The sequence below is a fragment of the Tachyglossus aculeatus genome, chromosome 21 (assembly GCF_015852505.1).
Source record: "Tachyglossus aculeatus isolate mTacAcu1 chromosome 21, mTacAcu1.pri, whole genome shotgun sequence".
NCBI lineage: Eukaryota > Metazoa > Chordata > Mammalia > Monotremata > Tachyglossidae > Tachyglossus > Tachyglossus aculeatus.
Genome location: NC_052086.1, coordinates 73,411,504 through 73,429,369, shown reverse-complemented (window position 1 = coordinate 73,429,369; position 17,866 = coordinate 73,411,504). Strand labels below are relative to the sequence as shown.

General features: G+C 45.8%; 1 protein-coding gene across 1 annotated transcript in view; it reads right to left on the bottom strand.

The window, feature by feature from the left end:
* The window catches only part of ERCC4 (ERCC excision repair 4, endonuclease catalytic subunit), a 28,512-nt gene extending 11,206 nt beyond the window's left edge, over positions 1-17,306 (bottom strand). The window contains exons 1-5 of the mRNA XM_038763288.1: positions 17,095-17,306; positions 6,850-7,030; positions 5,537-5,732; positions 4,475-4,682; positions 1,673-1,853 (exon numbers count right to left, since the gene is read on the bottom strand). Coding sequence (XP_038619216.1) covers positions 1,673-1,853; positions 4,475-4,682; positions 5,537-5,732; positions 6,850-7,030; positions 17,095-17,268 — 940 coding nt within the window. The 5' untranslated portion in view covers positions 17,269-17,306. The remainder of the gene's footprint in view (positions 1-1,672; positions 1,854-4,474; positions 4,683-5,536; positions 5,733-6,849; positions 7,031-17,094) is intronic.
* Positions 17,307-17,866: the final 560 nt, after the last annotated feature.

The window sequence follows — 17,866 nt, the reverse complement described above, 5'->3', positions numbered from 1 at the left end:
TACTGTACTTTCTTAAGCGTTTTGAATAGTGCTCTGCACATAGAAGCACTCAACAAATATGACTGATTTCTTATGGAAGCAGCGTGACAGTCTAAGTGGGGAGAACAGGTACTGAATCCCCATTTTGCAGCTTAGGAAACTGAGGCACAGCAGGTACATGGTGGAGGCAGGATGAGAAACCAGGTCCTCGGACGCCCGGGCCCGTCCTCTTTCTCGTAGGCCACGCTGTTTCCCTGCTTTCCATGCTGCATCATGTCAGACTCCTCGAAATTGATTTCAAGGCTTTCCACCAACTCTCCTTATCTTCGCCTCTTCTCAGCTTGCACTCTCCACTCTTCCCAAGCTCTCCTAACTGTATCTCACTCGACTGTATATATGTTTGTACATATTTATTACTCCATTTATTTTATTTGTACATATCTATTCTATTTATTTTATTTCGTTAGTATGTTTGGTTTTGTTCTCTGTCTCCCCCTTTTAGACTGCGAGCCCACTGTTGGGTAGGGACTGTCTCTATATGTTGCCAATTTGTACTTCCCAAGCGCTCAGTACAGTGCTCTGCACATAGTAAGCGCTCAATAAATACGATTGATGATGATGATGATGACTCTCCTCCCTGTAGCCTCCTTGTCAGGCCGCTCCCCTGGCCGGGAACTCTCCCCCCTCACAAATCCACCAGGTCACAGCTCTCCTGATCATCGAGCCTCGACTAAAACGTCATCCTCTTCAGGCAGCCTTCCCTGATTAATTCACTATACCCTGGGCACCCACCCCCTTAAAACACATTTTATTCCCATCCTTGGCTCTCAACATGTGTATATTTCATAGGTGTATTCTATTATTTACTCAATGATTTCATCCCGATTTATTTCTATTACTTCTTACTGCTTCTACTATTTAGAAATCATCTTTATCTGTCTCCCCTACCAGATTATAAACTCTGAGGGATCATATGCTTTGCTTCTGTTGCAACCTCTCAAGTACTTCGTGCAGAGCTTTCGATCAATGGCTTTTGAGCGTGTCAGTGAGCAGAGTCCTATACTGCGTGCCTGGGAGAGTTCAACTGAGTAAGTGGACAAAATTCCTGCCCTCACGGAATTAACGGTCTAGTGTTTTGCACTCAGTTGGTCTCTGATAAATTTCACTGCTCGACTGATCAGGTTCTGTAATAAAATGTCATTTGAAATCATATATCGGAATATAGTTCCTTAGTTCTGTTCTCTATAACTGCACATTCAAAAAGCCTAAATATGTCTGCTTAATCCCTAAAATCAGTTTCTAGGACCTGGATCGGTCACATTTTCCAGCCAGTGTTCTGCTATGACGTGCCAGTGGGGAGGGGTTGAGGGAAAAGCTGAGGCAAGAAAATTTCAGGAGTGTCAAGAAGTCAACCTGAAACCTAAAACCCCCTTGAAATCTTTGAGGAATGGTAGGGACCAAGGTTCAGGCACCTCTTTTTAAATGGCTGGAGTCCCTTTAAATAAGGGGGGATGTAGGCTCACATGTTCCTTGTAAAATACCGCCTTCAAATCAGCTGAGGCTTCAGCGTCGAGAAGTTTGAGAGACTCCAAGCACGAGTTCCCAAACCAAAATGCTCCACCCTCTCTCACACGTCGAAGTGAGGGCTGCCAACGCCTACCCTGGAATAACCTTGGGCACTTTCACCTCTTACCTGAATTCTGGCCAAATGTTTTTTCGGTTGCTCTCAACGACTCCAGGAGATTGAGGAATGTAACGCAGTCATACTGGGAGAGATACTGTAGCAAAGTACGCAGAATCTTCAGATCCTGAACCAAAGATTTAGTCTTTGCCCCGAGCTGATGCCACAGAGGATCGAAATAGTGACGAATTGTCTACAAATAAAAGTGAAAAAACCAAGAGCCTTCCTAAAATACACTCTATGTGGGGTCTTCAAAAAATGTACAGAAAGCAAAAACTCCACCTTGGAAATTTATACAATTTGTAGCTAATGTACTAAGAAAATCGTATTATCAAATACAAAATATGTGCCAGTGCATGGTGTGCAGCATCAGCACTAAACGCTATTTATTAGCAAATGAAGAAAAACGCACATATTTACTTTTTTAGGCTGAAAAGATGTTTTTAACTATGGGAGTTCCTCAAGGCTCTGTTCTGGGTCCCTTATTATTCTCCATCTATACCCACTCCCTTGGAGAACTCATTCGTTTCATGACTTCAACTACCATATGTACTCAAATGATTCCCAAACTAATCTCATCAGCCCTGACCTCTCTCCCCTGCATCTTCTCTTGCCTCAACGACTGCATCAGACTTCTCGCTCATCTCCCTGCCTCCAGTCTTTCCCCTCTCCAGTCCATGCTTCACTCTGCCGCCCGGGTCATTTTTCTAAATAATCGTTCTATCACATCTTAGGAGAAGCAGCGTGGCTCAATGGAAAGAGCCCGGGCTTTGGAGTCAGAGGTCATGGGTTCAAATTCCAGCTCCGCCAGTTGTCAGCTGTGTGACTTTGGGCGAGTCTTTGTGCCTCAGTTACCTCACCTGCAAAATGGGGATTAAGACTGTGAGCCCACCGTGAGACAACCTGATCACCTTGTAACCTCCCCAGCGCTTAGAACAGTGCTTTGCACATAGTAAGCGCTTAATAAATGCCATCATTATTATTAGTATTATTTTTATTATCTTTCAACTCCCCCAAAACCTCCAGTGGTTGCCCATCCACCTCGGCATTATGCAGAAACTCCTCAACTCAGCTTTAATACATTCAACCGGCTTTTTCCTTTCTTCTTATCCTTGCCCATCTCCCACTACAACCCAGTCCATACTCTTTGCTGCAGGGATACCAATCTACTTATTTTGCCCTCAGTCTCGTCTCTTTAGCTGTTGATCTCTTGCTGCCTGGGATGCCCTCCCCTTCACGTAGACCACCACCACCCTCCTCATATTCAAAGCTCTCCTAAAATCTTTTCTCCCCGAAGAAGCCTTCCCTAACTTCTCCCTTCTGCATCACCTTCACACCCGCTAGCACTGAACTATTCACATGATCCCCGGAGCACTTACATACATATTCTTTGTCTGCTGCCTCCCCTATTTGTAATTTATTTTACTGTCTCACCCACTAGATTGTAAACTCTTTGTGGGCAGGATCATGTCTTTCAACTCTGCTGCACTCACCCAAGTGATTAGTACAATGCTCTGCACATGGTAAGCGCTCAGTGCTGTTGATTGGAAAATATGCACATAATATAAAATCTTAAGCAATTCGTTTCTACCATCCCTAAATTTCTGCCATTACCTCTTCTTTTTGACAATGGGAGGTAAAGTTCCGGAATAAAACATGCAGACGCCCAGAACACTTTCTCATTTCACTTTGCTAGACTGTTCCTGATCCCTTCACAGAGTGCATATAATATATACATATAATAAAAAACACCATGATACTGCATCATCTCATTAAAAGAAATTAGCATGATGAGGGAATATTTCAAACTTTGCACCCTTTGTAAAACTGCCCCCAAAGTCACAGTTTAGAATAAAAAACACATTACGACTGAATGCTCACTTGATAAAAGCATCGGCTTTTCATGGGTTCAGAGAAAATTTAAAAAAAAAGCGCAGCACCCAAATTCTACTGTTCGTTTGGTGTCAACTGCCACTTTCGGACGGCTGTTTGCCTGTCCCTCTTACTGTGTGGTGAATCCCTTTTGATACCCACCTGCCAGAACCCTCAGAGGGGAAGAGCTCTGACTGCTGAGGTGGTCAGGCAGGGATTGAATGTGCCCATCTTCTTGGAAAATCCCCTCATTCGACAGAACACAGCCCTCTGAAACCTCAAAAATAACTAAGCATCTCTCCAAACGGCAGCAGGACAATTAGGAGTTTGCCATGTGCAGTGTGTACACGGTACATGGAGCACGCTTCCCAGAAACTTGGTTGGCATAGATTGGAATCCATTCCAAAACCCCTGGAAAAATATGGAATACCTATATGGTGCTCTATGCTCTTATATTAAGCATCATTAAATAATATTTAATCTTTGTTAATGGTATTCAGGGCAGAGCATCCCGTTAGCTAAACTGGACTGTGAGTTCGTTGTGGGCAGGGACTGACTGAGAAACGGGGAGCTGGGGAATAATTACAAACCTCTGCCAAACTAATGATTGATGGGTTGCACTTTGCAATGTTTCACACCCCTGCTTGTCTACAAGACCCGCCCCGTGAGAAGGCAACTGGCAAAGAAGAGAAAGCATGAGCGGTGCTGAGCGACGCTAGCACTAAAATCGATTCCTTTGTAAACGTTCTCAGCCCCCAAATCTGAGAACCAAGGCTCACCCATCTTTCCTGACTCTATCATCACGGCTTGCTTTGGTAATGAGCGAAATCAGAAGCGTAGAATTTAAACGCTTCCAATTTAATTCTAGAATATTATTATATTTTTCTCAGGGGTAATTCAAATATCAAGGCTACTTTCAATCTTAGAACAACAAATAAGTACCTTGTCAAATGACCTTCCAATAGCATTTTCTAAAGTTAAATCTTCTACTTCAAGAGACGGATTGTAACATTTCAGCTCTTTCAGGCATGCATTTATAATGTCCAATATAGCGCTTTGGATGGCGAGCATGGCAGGAGTCATAGCAACATGTATTTCTATCACTTCAGGTTTGTGCTTTTCTAAAAATGAATTCACTGCGACATGAAACCTAAGGAGAGTAACATTTTAAAAATTACTTTTTTGACAACAACCGATCACTTGTCTCATTTCTCACAGTCTACAACGTACACTTTTAAGGGCACAGAGCGAAAGAAATGGCAACCTGTACACTCCAAATACTGTTCACAGTATTTTAGACTGTGAGCCCACCTTTTAGACTGTGAGCCCACTGTTGGGCAGGGACTGTCTCTATATGTTGCCAATTTGTACTTCCCAAGCGCTTAGTACAGTGCTCTGCACATAGTAAGCACTCAATAAATACGATTGATGATGATGATGATGATGTTCATGAACTGCCAATTCTACCTAAGATACAACTAGAGAAATCTACATAACTTTGGCACGATTAAAAAAACTGCCTGTTAGTATTCATTCCAAGGGTTTGAAACTTGAATTCACGGAAAATATAGATTACAGGGCTTCAAAAATCCTTTAGTCGGCTCACTCTGGGAGCTTTATAGGGGAGTCTGTCGTATTGCACTTTCCCAAGCATAATCAATACCACTGACTGACTGATTGAGTAAGAGCTTGGGTTGTTGGGGATCCTGCTGCCAACTATGGCTTCTCACCTTAAACAGGACTCCAGGTGCCTGCAGAACTCAGGGGAGCATATTGGTCAGAGTAAAGTGACTCCAGTTTGCTCCTAATAGTCTGTTGAGGGCTTGGGGAAAACATAAAGAGAATGACCCCAGTGATACATCTCCTCCTACTTCAAAAGGCATCCCAGTTTTGAAGACAATAGAATCATTTTTCGCTTGCAAATGATTCCTCCCAAATGCAAACCTAGCTCAAATGAAGCTCAAACACCAGTTTCCAATGTCAAAACTTTGCCACGGTACTTACCTAGGCCACAGGTACAGTTTCCTGACAAAAAGATTTCTCATTACTCTTTCCACATGGCAAAAGCCAGTGTTAAAAGCAACTGCATTGTCTGTGAAAGCTTTAATGAAACCATGCTTGTTCTTCTGGCGAAAGAGACGCAAGATAAAGGCTTCCTGACAAGATTCAACTATTCTGTGAGCTCTGTATACCAAAATGCCTGGAAGAATAGGAAAATGTAAAGAAACAGCACATTACATTCAAGTTGGAATTTAGTTTTCATTTTCCCTTAAAAAATTCCTTTCTCTGTGATCATTCAATCAATCAATCGTATTTATTGAGCGCTTACCATGTGCAGAGCACTGTACTAAGCGCTTGGGAAGTACAAATTGGCATCACATAGAGACAGTCCCTACCCAACAGTGGGCTCACAGTCTAAAAGGGGATCAAATAAAGCACTTCCAAATATCCGGGTAACTTTTACCTAACTAATTCTTTACTAGCTGCAATTTGGAGCAACTGTTTGCAATTTACAAGTTTCAGAGTCAATTTTGAACAGACTTTTTAATTTAAGTGGGCATATCACTGCTAATGAACAGCTGACAAATGTATTCAATTACCCTCCCAAAATTCAGTTGTTCAAGTCACCACCTCTGCCAGTTAAAATAATAGAACTGTACTGGATAAATAGCTAAACAACGGGTTCTAAGAAAATGATACTGGCATCGCATAATTTAGACTGTGAGCCCACTGTTGGGTAGGGACTGTCTCCATGTGTTGCCAATTTGTACTTCCCAAGCGCTTAGTACAGTGCTCTGCACATAGTAAGCGCTCAATAAATACGATTGATGATGAATACCACCTTATACTACTATATAACAATAAATACAAGTCTTTAGCAAAATCACACTGACATCTAGTGGTAATTTCACTAAAATAATGGTCTCATTTCTGAGATCAAAGCAAAATTATTTCTCATTATAGAGAGAAATAATCATGACTATATGAGGACCAAGATGGTCACAATAGGATCATTGATTTCTTTTTCTAGAGAGAAGCCAAATGTTTGCTCAAAAACCGATTACCATTTAGCAGGCACTTATTCTTTAGAAAAGACCAAGGGGCGATTCCCCTTCAGTGTTCAACGCAGTATAGAAAACCAGTAATCTTCAATTTCGAATTTAGAGGCCATAAAAACAGATTTTTAAGAAGAGAAACTGGTAAAAGTGTCTACCAAAATAGGATGCCAACTTGAAAAAGCTGTTGAGCTAGTTTCTGAAATCGAATGCGTGCTCAAAAATTAATCTAAAGCCAGTTATTAACAAATTGTTTCTTACCCGTAATTAAGTCTGAAGGGATCCTATTGGTTAGGAAATCCACCACGAGGATTCGACTCGTTGCAAATATGACACCGCCTTGCATGTAAACATCGTACCGGCTGCTAGTTGAAATTTCATTTGTCACACGCCGAGGGAGGTGTTCAACTTCTTCTAACTTCAGTTGACTTATGAAAAACTCCTGAACCAAAGAAAAATGTATTAGAAGTCTATTTCATTTCAGGACAAGTTTAATCATCATCATCATCATCATCATCAATCGTATTTATTGAGCGCTTATTATGTGCAGAGCACTGTACTAAGCGCTTGGGAAGTACAAATTGGGAACATATAGAAACAGTCCCTACCCAACAGTGGGCTCACAGTCTAAAAGGGGGAGACAGAGACCAAACATACTAACAAAATAAAATAAATAGAATAGATATATACAAATAAATTAAATAAATAGAGTCAAAAAATATGTACAAACATATATACATATATACAGGTGCTGTGGGGAAGGGAGGGAGGTAAGATGGGGGGATGGAGAGGGGGATGAGGGGGAGAGGAAGGAAGGGGCTCAGTCTGGGAAGGCCTCCTGGAGGAGGTGAGCTCTCAGCAGGGCCTTGAAGGGAGGAAGAGAGCTAGCTTGGTGGATGGGCAGAGGGAGGGCATTCCAGGCCCGGGGGATTTAATAATTTTGTTGTTAAGGGAAGTAATTTAACATGAACATAAAGGTTAAGTTGGGCCTTATTTTACCTAGCCCAGGATAAGGTTGCCAAGATTTTCAGCGTTACATATTCTGCCGCAATATTTACAATTCAATTCACCCCAGATTTATACTAAATCTACATTCTATCCTGGTCTCTGAGTAGATAATGTACACTGTCCCATAATGTATACTCGAGTCAGACAACACTAATTTGACTAATTTGATCACACCTATGTTTACTTTAGGCAGTCTGGGGTCTCCTTATTGGACGTGATACTCCCTTCCTTTGCTCGATATGCCATCAGATACACCCCAAACCTCTAATCTCTCTGTCCTGTTAAATCAGTTACTCTGACTGGCAGAAACTCTTCCATTCCTCTCCGTTTACTGTCCAGACGATTACGGTCCCTTCTTCTCCTGCTGATCGCGGGGTCCGCCTATCAATGTTCAAGTCCCTGTCTTCCTCTCTTGCACCTGCGTCAAGTTTTCATTTTCAATGTAGGGGTGAATGGGGACTAGTTTTTTTTGGGGGGGGGGAAGGACGGGGGAGGAAGAAAGGGTGGCAGCAAACGGGACCTGTGTTGGGCAAGCTTCAAAGGGACTTGGAAAGCTCCGATTTGTGATGTTTTCCTCCCTGTTTTGAAACTCTTAGCGCTTTTCAACCCTGCTGGATAGCACTGTGCTCTCCCAAGTGCTTAGTACAATGCTCTGCATGCAGTAAGTTTCAGTATATACCACTGATTGATTAGGAGTCCTGCCTCAACATTTTTAGACTGTGAGCCCGCTGTTGGGTAGGGACTGTCTCCATATGTTGCCAATTTGTACTTCCCAAGCGCTTAGTACAGTGCTCTGCACATAGTAAGCACTCAATAAATACGATTGATGATGATGATGATGATGTGGTGGAAATTGTACTCTCCCAGTTAGTAGAGTGTTTTACACATAGTAAGTGCTCAATAAATAGTTAGTAGAGTGTTTTACACATAGTAAGTGCTCAATAAATACCAATGATCAATTGATGAAAATAACGGTTTTGTCTTCTCCTCAGCTGGAAATCTGTGAAGAAATGAGAACCGCCCCCATCGCTCCATAAGGTTGGCAGCCAACTCTGTCCTTACTTTCTCCTTTCTCTTATTCTGTCCCGGTGGCTTTCACAGTTCCTCAGATGTCGCCTCAAATCCTCTGCCCTCAATCAATCATATTTATCGCACAACTACCGAGTACTGTACTAAGTGCCTGGGAGACTACAATAGAACAGAATTCGTAGCCACTTTCCCTTCCCGCAAGCTGACAGTCCTCCATTCCACCCCACACCTCCTCTCTTTTCATCCCTCGAGCCCCGGCTGTCTATCTCATTCACCCTGTCCCAGCCCATTCCGGGCCTTCCTTTACCTCACCGTGACCCTCGTCCAGCACTGATTCCTTAAATCCACATTTCTTAGAGGGTCTCGGACTTCCCTATCAAAAGCGGCATGGCCTACTGAAAAGCACCGAGTCGGAGGCCCTGGGTTCTAATCTCAGCTCAGTCACTCGTTTGCTGTGTGCCCTTGGAAGAGACACTTCTCTGTGCCTCAGTTTCCTCATCTGTAACACGGGGATGAGATCCTCCTCCCTCTGACATGGACTGTGAGCCCTGCGTGGGACAGGGACTGTGTCCAACCTGAACAGTCTGCACCTACCCCAGCACTTACAACAGTGTTGACACACAGAAAGTGCTTAGCAAATACCATTTTTTAAAAAGCCATGTGTTCTCCTCCCCCACTTCAAACCCCAACTCCCTCTGCCCTGCACTCATTCATTCATTCATTCAATAGAATTTATTGAGCGCTTACTGTGTGCAGAGCGCTTGGGAAGCACAAGTTGGCAACGTATAGAGACGGTCCCTACCCAACAATGGGCTCACAGTCTAGAAGGGGGAGACAGACAGCAAAACAAAACATGTGGACAGGTGTCAAGGCATCAGAATAAATAGAAATAAAGCTAGATGCACATCACTAACAAAATCAATAGAAGAGTAAATATGTACAAGTAAAATAAATAGAATAATAAATCTGTACAAACATATATACAGGTGCTGTGGGGAGGGGAAGGAGGTAGGGCAGGGGTGGATGGGGAGGAGGAGAGGAAAAGGGGGGCTCGGTCCTTCAGGAACTGCTACTTCTATCTCCAGCCAAAGTAATTACTTTGGGTCGGCGATCCCCCGAACTCACGCCCCAATACCCCCAAATCCCCCAATTCCCCACGTTCTCTGACGATTGAGAAGCAGTACAGCCTAGGGAAAAGAGCAAAGGCCTGGGAAATCAGAAGGGCCTGGTTTCCCGCAACTTGCCTGCTACGAGCTCTTGGATAAGTCACTTCACTTCTCTGTGCACAGTAAGTGCTCAATAAATACGATTGATTGACTGATTGATTGACTGTGCCTTAGTTACGTCAACTGGGAAATGGGGATTAGACCGTGAGCTCGACTGATTGATTGTGCCTTAGTTACGTCAACTGGGAAATGGGGATTAGGCTGTGAGCTCGTTATGGGCAAGGAATGTGTCTGTTTGTTGCTGTACTGGACTCTCCCAAGTGCTTAGTACAGTGCTTTGCACTCAGTAAGTGCTCAATAAATCTGACAATGAATGAGCCCCATGGGGACTGCGTCTGACCAGATTGGCTCGTGCCTACATCAGTGCTTAACACTCTGCCGGGCACATACTAAGTACTTAACCCAGTGCTTGGCACATGGTAGAAGCAGTATATATGTCTGTATGTAATTATTACTCTATTTATTTATTTATTTTATTTGTACATACTTATTCTATTTATTTTATTTTGTTAAATATGTTTTGTTCTCTGTCTCCCCCTTCTAGACTGTGAGCCCACTGTTGGGTAGGGACCGTCTCTATATGTTGCCAACTTGGACTTCCCAAGTGCTTAGTACAGTGCTCTGCACACAGTAAGCGCTCAATAAATACAACTGAATGAATGAATGAAAAGTAGGGAAGCAGCATGGCTTACTGGAAAGAGCCCGGGCTTGGGAGTCAGAGGTTGTGGGTTCGAATCCTGACTCCACCACTGGTCGGCTGTGTGACTTTAGGCAAGTCACTTAACTTCTCTGTGCCTCAGTTATCTCATCTGTAAAATGGGGATTAAGACTGTGATCCTCATGTGGGACAACCCGATAACCTTGTATCTACTCCGGCACTTAGAGAACAGTGCTTGGCACATAGCACTTAGCCCAATGTCTGGCACGAAGCAGCATGGCTCAGTGGAAAGAGCCTGGGCTTTGGAGTCAGAGGTCATGGGTTCAAATCCCAGCTCCGCCAATTGTCAGCTGTGTGACTCTGGGCAAATCACTTCACTTCTCTGTGCCTCAGTTACCTCACCTGTAAAATGGAGACGAAGACTGTGAGCCCCCCGTGGGACAACCTGATCACCATGTAACCTCCCCAGCGCTTAGAACAGTGCTTTGCACATAGTAAGCACTTAATAAATGCCATTATTATTATTATTATTAACCCAGCACATGGTAAGCGCTTAGCCCAGTGTCTGGCACATATTAAGTGCCTAGCCCAGTGCCTGGCACATAGTAAGCGCTTAACCCAGTGCCTGGCACATAGTAAGTGCTTAACCCAGTGCCTGGCACACAGTAAGTGTTTAGCCCAGTGCCTGGAATATAGTAATCGCCTAACCCAGTGCCTGGCACAAAGTAATGTGGTCACGGGATCAGGAGGTCATGGCTTCTAATCCCGGCTCTGCCTTCCTTTCCTTTCCTTCTCCTTCCTTTCCTTTCATTCTCCTTCCCTGCCTACCCTTTCCTTCCTCTTCTTTCCTTTCCTTCCTTCTCCTCCTTTCCTTTCCTCTCCTTCCTTCCTTTCCTTCCTTCCTTTCCATCTCCTTCCTTCCTTTCCTTTCCCTTCCTTCCTTCCCTTTCCTTTCCTTCCTTCCCTTCTTTCTCTTTCCTTTCCTTCCTTCTCCTTCCCTTTCCTTCTCCTTCCTTTCCTTTCCCTCCCTTCCTTCACGTTCCTTCTCCTTCTTTCCTTTCCTTTCCTTCCCTTCCTTTCCTTCTCCTTCCTTTCCTTTCCCTCCCTTCCTTCACGTTTCTTCTCCTTCTTTCCTTTCCTTCCCTTCCTTTCCTTCCTTCCCTTTCCTTTCCTTCCTTCCCTTCTTTCTCTTTCCTTTCCTTTCCTTCTCCTTCCCTTTCCTTCTCCTTCCTTTCCTTTCCCTCCCTTCCTTCACGTTCCTTCTCCTTCTTTCCTTTCCTTCCTTCTCTTTCCTTTCCTTTCCTTTCCTTCCCTTTCCTTCTCCTTCCTTCCTTTCCTTTCCTTCTCCTTCCTTCCTTTCCGTCTCCTTCCTTCCTGCCACTTATTATTATTATTATTATTATTAATCATCATATTTATTGTGCACTTAATTTGTACAAACCATGGTACTGAGCACTTGGGAGAGGACAACAGAACACCAAACACATTCCCCGCCCTCAATGAGCTCAATTGTCTGCTGTGTGACTTTGGGCAAGTGCCTTTCCTACTCTGGGCCTCAGATCCCTCATCTGTAAAATGGAGATTGAGACTGTGAGCCCCAAGTGGGCCAAGCTGATTACCCTGTACCTACTCCAGTGCTAAGAACAGTGCTTGGCACATAGTAAGCACTTAACAAATAAGAACTTAGTACAGCGCTCTGCACACAGTAAGCGCTCAATAAATATGATTGAAGGAATGAACAAATACCATCATTATTATTGTTAAGGGGGGAAGGGATTGTGTCCAACCTAATCACCTTGCATCTACCCCAGCGCTCAGAGCAGCATTTGGCACCCAGTAATGATAATAATAATAATTATTATTATTGTTGTTGATTATTACAACAATTATATAATTATATAACAACTTGTTAAGTGCTTAACTATGTACCAGGCACTGTACTAAGCGCTAGGGTTGATACAAGCAAATCAGACTGGACACAGTCCCTGTCCCCCATGGGGCTCACAGCTTCAATCCTCTTTTTACAGATGAGGTAACTGAGGCCCAGAGAAGTGAAGCGACTCGCCCAAGGTCACGCAGCAGACAAGTGGAGCTGGATTAGAACCCAGGTCCTTCTGACCCCAAGGTCCCTGCTCCATCCACTATGCCATGCGGCTTCTTCAGTAAGCACTTAACCCCTGTGCTTAGCACCCGATGGGCGCTTACCAAATACCCTCATTATTATTCTAAGGATAAAACAGTGCTTGGCACATAGTGTGCACTTAACAAATAAGAACTTAGTACCGTGCTCTGCACACAGTAACCGCTCAATAAATACGACTGAAGGAATGAACAAATACCATCATTAGTATTGTTAAGGGGGACAGGGACTGTGTCCAACCTAATCACCTTGCATCTACCCCAGCGCTCAGAGCAGCATTTGGCACCCAGTAATGATGATAATAATAATAATAATTATTGTTGTTAATTATTACAACAAATTATATAACAACAATTATTATAATTATTGTTAAGTGCTTAACTATGTACCAGGCACTGTACTAAGCGCTAGGGTTGATACAGGCAAATCAGACTGGACACAGTCCCTGTCCCCCATGGGGCTCACGGCCTCAATCCTCAATTTACAGATGAGGTAACTGAGGCCCAGAGAAGTGAAGCGACTCGCCCAAGGTCACGCAGCAGACCGGTGGAGCTGGATTAGAACCCAGGTCCTTCTGACCCCAAGGTCACCCACTATGCCGTGCGGCTTCTTCAGTAAGCACTTAACCCCTGTGCTTAGCACCCGATGGGCGCTTACCAAATACCCTCATTATTATTCTAAGGATAAAACAGTGCTTGGCACATAGTATGCACTTAACAAGTACCATTATTATTATTATTATTATCATTATACTAGTGATGTTAGAGATGCGGCGTGGAGCCCGGGCTTGGGACTCAGAAGGTCGCGGGTTCTAATCCTGCCTCCGCCACCTGCCAGCTGTGTGACTTTGGGCGAGTCACTTCACTTCTCCGGGGTTTAAGACTGTGAGCCCCAAGTGATCACCTCGTATCCCCCCCTCAACGCTTAGAACAGTGCAGCAGATGCCTAAGACCCATCCCCAACCCTCTAAGAGTCTTACAATCTAATGGACAGCTTGAATACAACTTGTAATAATAATAATTATGTTATTTGTTAAGCACTTACTATGTGCCAGAGATATTGTACGTTCGCTATTCCATTTATTTGTTAATGATGTGCATCTAGCTTCATTTTATTCTGATGACACCTGTCCACAGGTTTTGCTTTGTCGTCTGTCTCCCCCTTCTAGACTGTGAGCCCGTTGTTGGACTTCCCAAGCGCTCAGTACAGTGCTCTGCACACAGTAAGCGCTCAATAAATACGGTTGCATGAATGAATGAAGGCTTCGCACACAGTAAGTGCTTAACAAATACCAACATTTGTATGTTGTCAGCATTTGCCAACATCTGTCTGCTGACCCGGAGTCAGAGGTCGTGGGTTCAAATCCCTGCTCCTTGTCAGCTGTGTGACTTTGGGCAAGTCACTTCCCTTCTCTGGGCCTCAGTTCCCTCCTCCGTAAAAGGGGGATGAAGACTGTGAGCCCCCTAGTAAGCGCTAAACACCAACATTTGTATGTTGTTGTATTTGTATGTATGTTGTATTTGTATGTATGTTGTGTTTGTATGTTGTCAGCTGTCAACATCTGTCTTCTGACCCGGTGTGAGAGGTCGTGGGTTCAAATCCCGGCTCCGCCACTTGTCAGCTGTGTGACTTTGGGCAAGTCACTTCCCATCTCTGGGCCTCAGTTCCCTTCTCTGGAAAAGGGGGATGAAGACTGTGAGGCCCCTAGTAAGCGCTTAACACCAACATTTGTATGTTGTTGTATCCGCATGTATGTTGTGTCTGTATGTTGTCAGCATTTGTCAACATCTGTCTGCTGACCCGGTGTCAGAGGTCGCGGGTTCAAATCCCGGCTCCGCCACTTGTCCGCTGTGTGACTTCGGGCAAGTCACTTCCCTTCTCTGGGCCTCAGTTCCCTCCTCCGTAAAAGGGGGATGAAGACTGTGAGCCCCCTAGTAAGCGCTAAACACCAACATTTGTATGTTGTTGTATTTGTATGTATGTTGTATTTGTATGTATGTTGTGTTTGTATGCTGTCAGCTGTCAACATCTGTCTGCTGACCCGGTGTGAGAGGTCGTGGGTTCAAATCCCGGCTCCGCCACTTGTCAGCTGTGTGACTTCGGGCAAGTCACTTCCCGTCTCTGGGCCTCAGTTCCCTCCTCTGGAAAAGGGGGATGAAGACTGTGAGGCCCCTAGTAAGCGCTTAACACCAACATTCGTATGTTGTTGTATCCGCATGTATGTTGTGTCTGTATGTTGTCAGCATTTGTCAACATCTGTCTGCTGACCCGGTGTCAGAGGTCGTGGGTTCAAATCCCGGCTCCGCCACTTGTCCGCTGTGTGACTTCGGGCAAGTCACTTCCCTTCTCTGGGCCTCAGTTCCCTCCTCCGTAAAAGGGGGATGAAGACTGTGAGCCCCCTAGTAAGCGCTAAACACCAACATTTGTATGTTGTTGTATTTGTATGTATGTTGTATTTGTATGTATGTTGTGTTTGTATGCTGTCAGCTGTCAACATCTGTCTGCTGACCCGGTGTGAGAGGTCGTGGGTTCAAATCCCGGCTCCGCCACTTGTCAGCTGTGTGACTTTGGGCAAGTCACTTCCCATCTCTGGGCCTCAGTTCCCTCCTCTGGAAAAGGGGGATGAAGACCGTGAGACCCCAGTAAGTGCTTAACACCAACATTTGTATGTTGTTGTATTTGTGACTGTGAGCCCACTGTTGGGTAGGGACTGTCCCTATATGCTGCCAATTTGTACTTCCCAAGCGCTTAGTACAGTGCTCTGCAAATAGTAAGCGCTCAATAAATACGATTGATGATGATGGCGTATGTATGTTGTGTCTACGTATGTTGTGTCTGTGTGTTGTCAGCATTTGTCAACATCTGTCTGCTGACCCGGTGTGAGAGGTCGTGGGTTCAAATCCCGGCTCCGCCACTTGTCAGCTGTGTGACTTCGGGCAAGTCACTTCCCGTCTCTGGGCCTCAGTTCCCTCCTCCGTAAAAGGGGGATGAAGACTGTGAGCCCCCTAGTAAGCGCTAAACACCAACATTTGTATGTATGTTGTATTTGTATGTATGTTGTGTTTGTATGTTGTCAGCTGTCAACATCTGTCTGCTGACCCGGTGTGAGAGGTCGTGGGTTCAAATCCCGGCTCCGCCACTTGTCAGCTGTGTGACTTTGGGCAAGTCACTTCCCATCTCTGGGCCTCAGTTCCCTCCTCTGGAAAAGGGGGATGAAGACTGTGAGGCCCCTAGTAAGCGCTTAACACCAACATTCGTATGTTGTTGTATCCGCATGTATGTTGTGTCTGTATGTTGTCAGCATTTGTCAACATCTGTCTGCTGACCCGGTGTCAGAGGTCGTGGGTTCAAATCCCGGCTCCGCCACTTGTCCGCTGTGTGACTTCGGGCAAGTCACTTCCCGTCTCTGGGCCTCAGTTCCCTCCTCTGTAAAAGGGGGATGAAGGCTGTGAGCCCCCTAGTAAGCGCTTAACACCAACATTTGTATGTTGTTGTATTTGTATGTACGTCGCGTTTGTATGTATGTTGTGTTTGTATGCTGTCAGCTGTCAACATCTGTCTGCTGACCCGGTGTGACAGGTTGTGGGTTCAAATCCCGGCTCCGCCACTTGTCAGCTGTGTGACTTTGGGCAAGTCACTTCCCGTCTCTGGGCCTCAGTTCCCTCCTCTGGAAAAGGGGGATGAAGACCGTGAGACCCCAGTAAGTGCTTAACACCAACATTTGTATGTTGTTGTATTTGTGACTGTGAGCCCACTGTTGGGTAGGGACTGTCCCTATATGCTGCCAATTTGTACTTCTCAAGCGCTTACTACAGTGCTCTGCAAATAGTAAGCGCTCAATAAATACGATTGATGATGATGGCGTATGTATGTTGTGTCTACGTATGTTGTGTTTGTATGTTGTCAGCATTTGTCAACATCTGTCTGCTGACCCGGTGTGAGAGGTCGTGGGTTCAAATCCCGGCTCCGCCACTTGTCAGCTGTGTGACTTCGGGCAAGTCACTTCCCGTCTCTGGGCCTCAGTTCCCTCCTCTGGAAAAGGGAAGACTGTGAGCCCCCTAGTAAGCGCTTCACACCAACATTCGTATGTTGTTGTATCCGCATGTATGTTGTGTCTGTGTGTTGTCAGGATTTGTCAACATCTGTCTGCTGACCCGGAGTCAGAGGTCGTGGGTTCAAATCCCGGCTCCTTGTCAGCTGTGTGACTTTGGGCAAGTCACTTCCCTTCTCTGGGCCTCAGTTCCCTCCTCTGGAAAAGGGAAGACTGTGAGCCCCCTAGTAAGCGCTTCACACCAACATTCGTAGGTTGTTACGTCTGCATGTATGTTGTCAGCATTTGTCAACACCCGTCTGCTGCCCCGGAGTCCGAGGTGGTGGGTTCAGGTCCTGCCTCTGCCAGCCGCGTGACTCCGTGTCCCCCCCCCCCCCCCCCCCGCCGTCCGTACCTGGTCGTGGTGTCGGGTGTTGAGGACGAGGAGGAGGCAGGCCGGGTGGCAGTGCAGCCGCAGGAAGTGGCGGAGCAGGCGGGGGAGGCCCAGCCCGCGGGCGCCCACCAGCAGCCCGTCGCACTCACACAGCTCCACCACCTGCTCGCTCTCGTACGACAGCAGCGCCGACATCACAACCGCCCACCGGACCGGACCCGACCGGACCGGACCGGAACGAACCGGACAGAACCCGACCGGACCGTACCGGACCGGACGCGAGCGGAGCGGGCCGGGCCTGCCCTTCCGCCTCCCCCGCCCGGCCCACCCACACCACCGAGACGACGACGCCGACCACGGCTAGAGGGGCGCCGTCGGAAGCCCACAGCGCCCCCTGCCGGACCGCCTCTGCCCTCGACCCCGCCGCCCGCAAATGCCTTGCCCCCCCACCACCTTTTTTTCCTTTCCTTTCCTTTCCTTTCCTTTCCCTTCCCTTCCCTTCCCTTCCCTTCCCTTCCCTTCCCTTCCCGTCCCGTCCCGTCCCGTCCCGTCCCGTCCCTTCCTTCGCCTTCCTTCCTTTCCTTTCCTTTCCCTTCCTTTCCCTTCCTTTCCTTTCCTTTCCTTTTTTCTTTCCTCTCCTTTCCTTTCCTTTCCTTCTCCTTCCCTTCCTTTCATTCTCCTTCCCTGCCTACCCTTTCCTTCCCTTCCTTCTCCTTTTTTCCTTTCCTTCCTTCTCCTCCCTTCCTTTCCTTTCCTTTCCTTCCCTTCCTTCCCTTCCCTTCCCTTCCCTTCC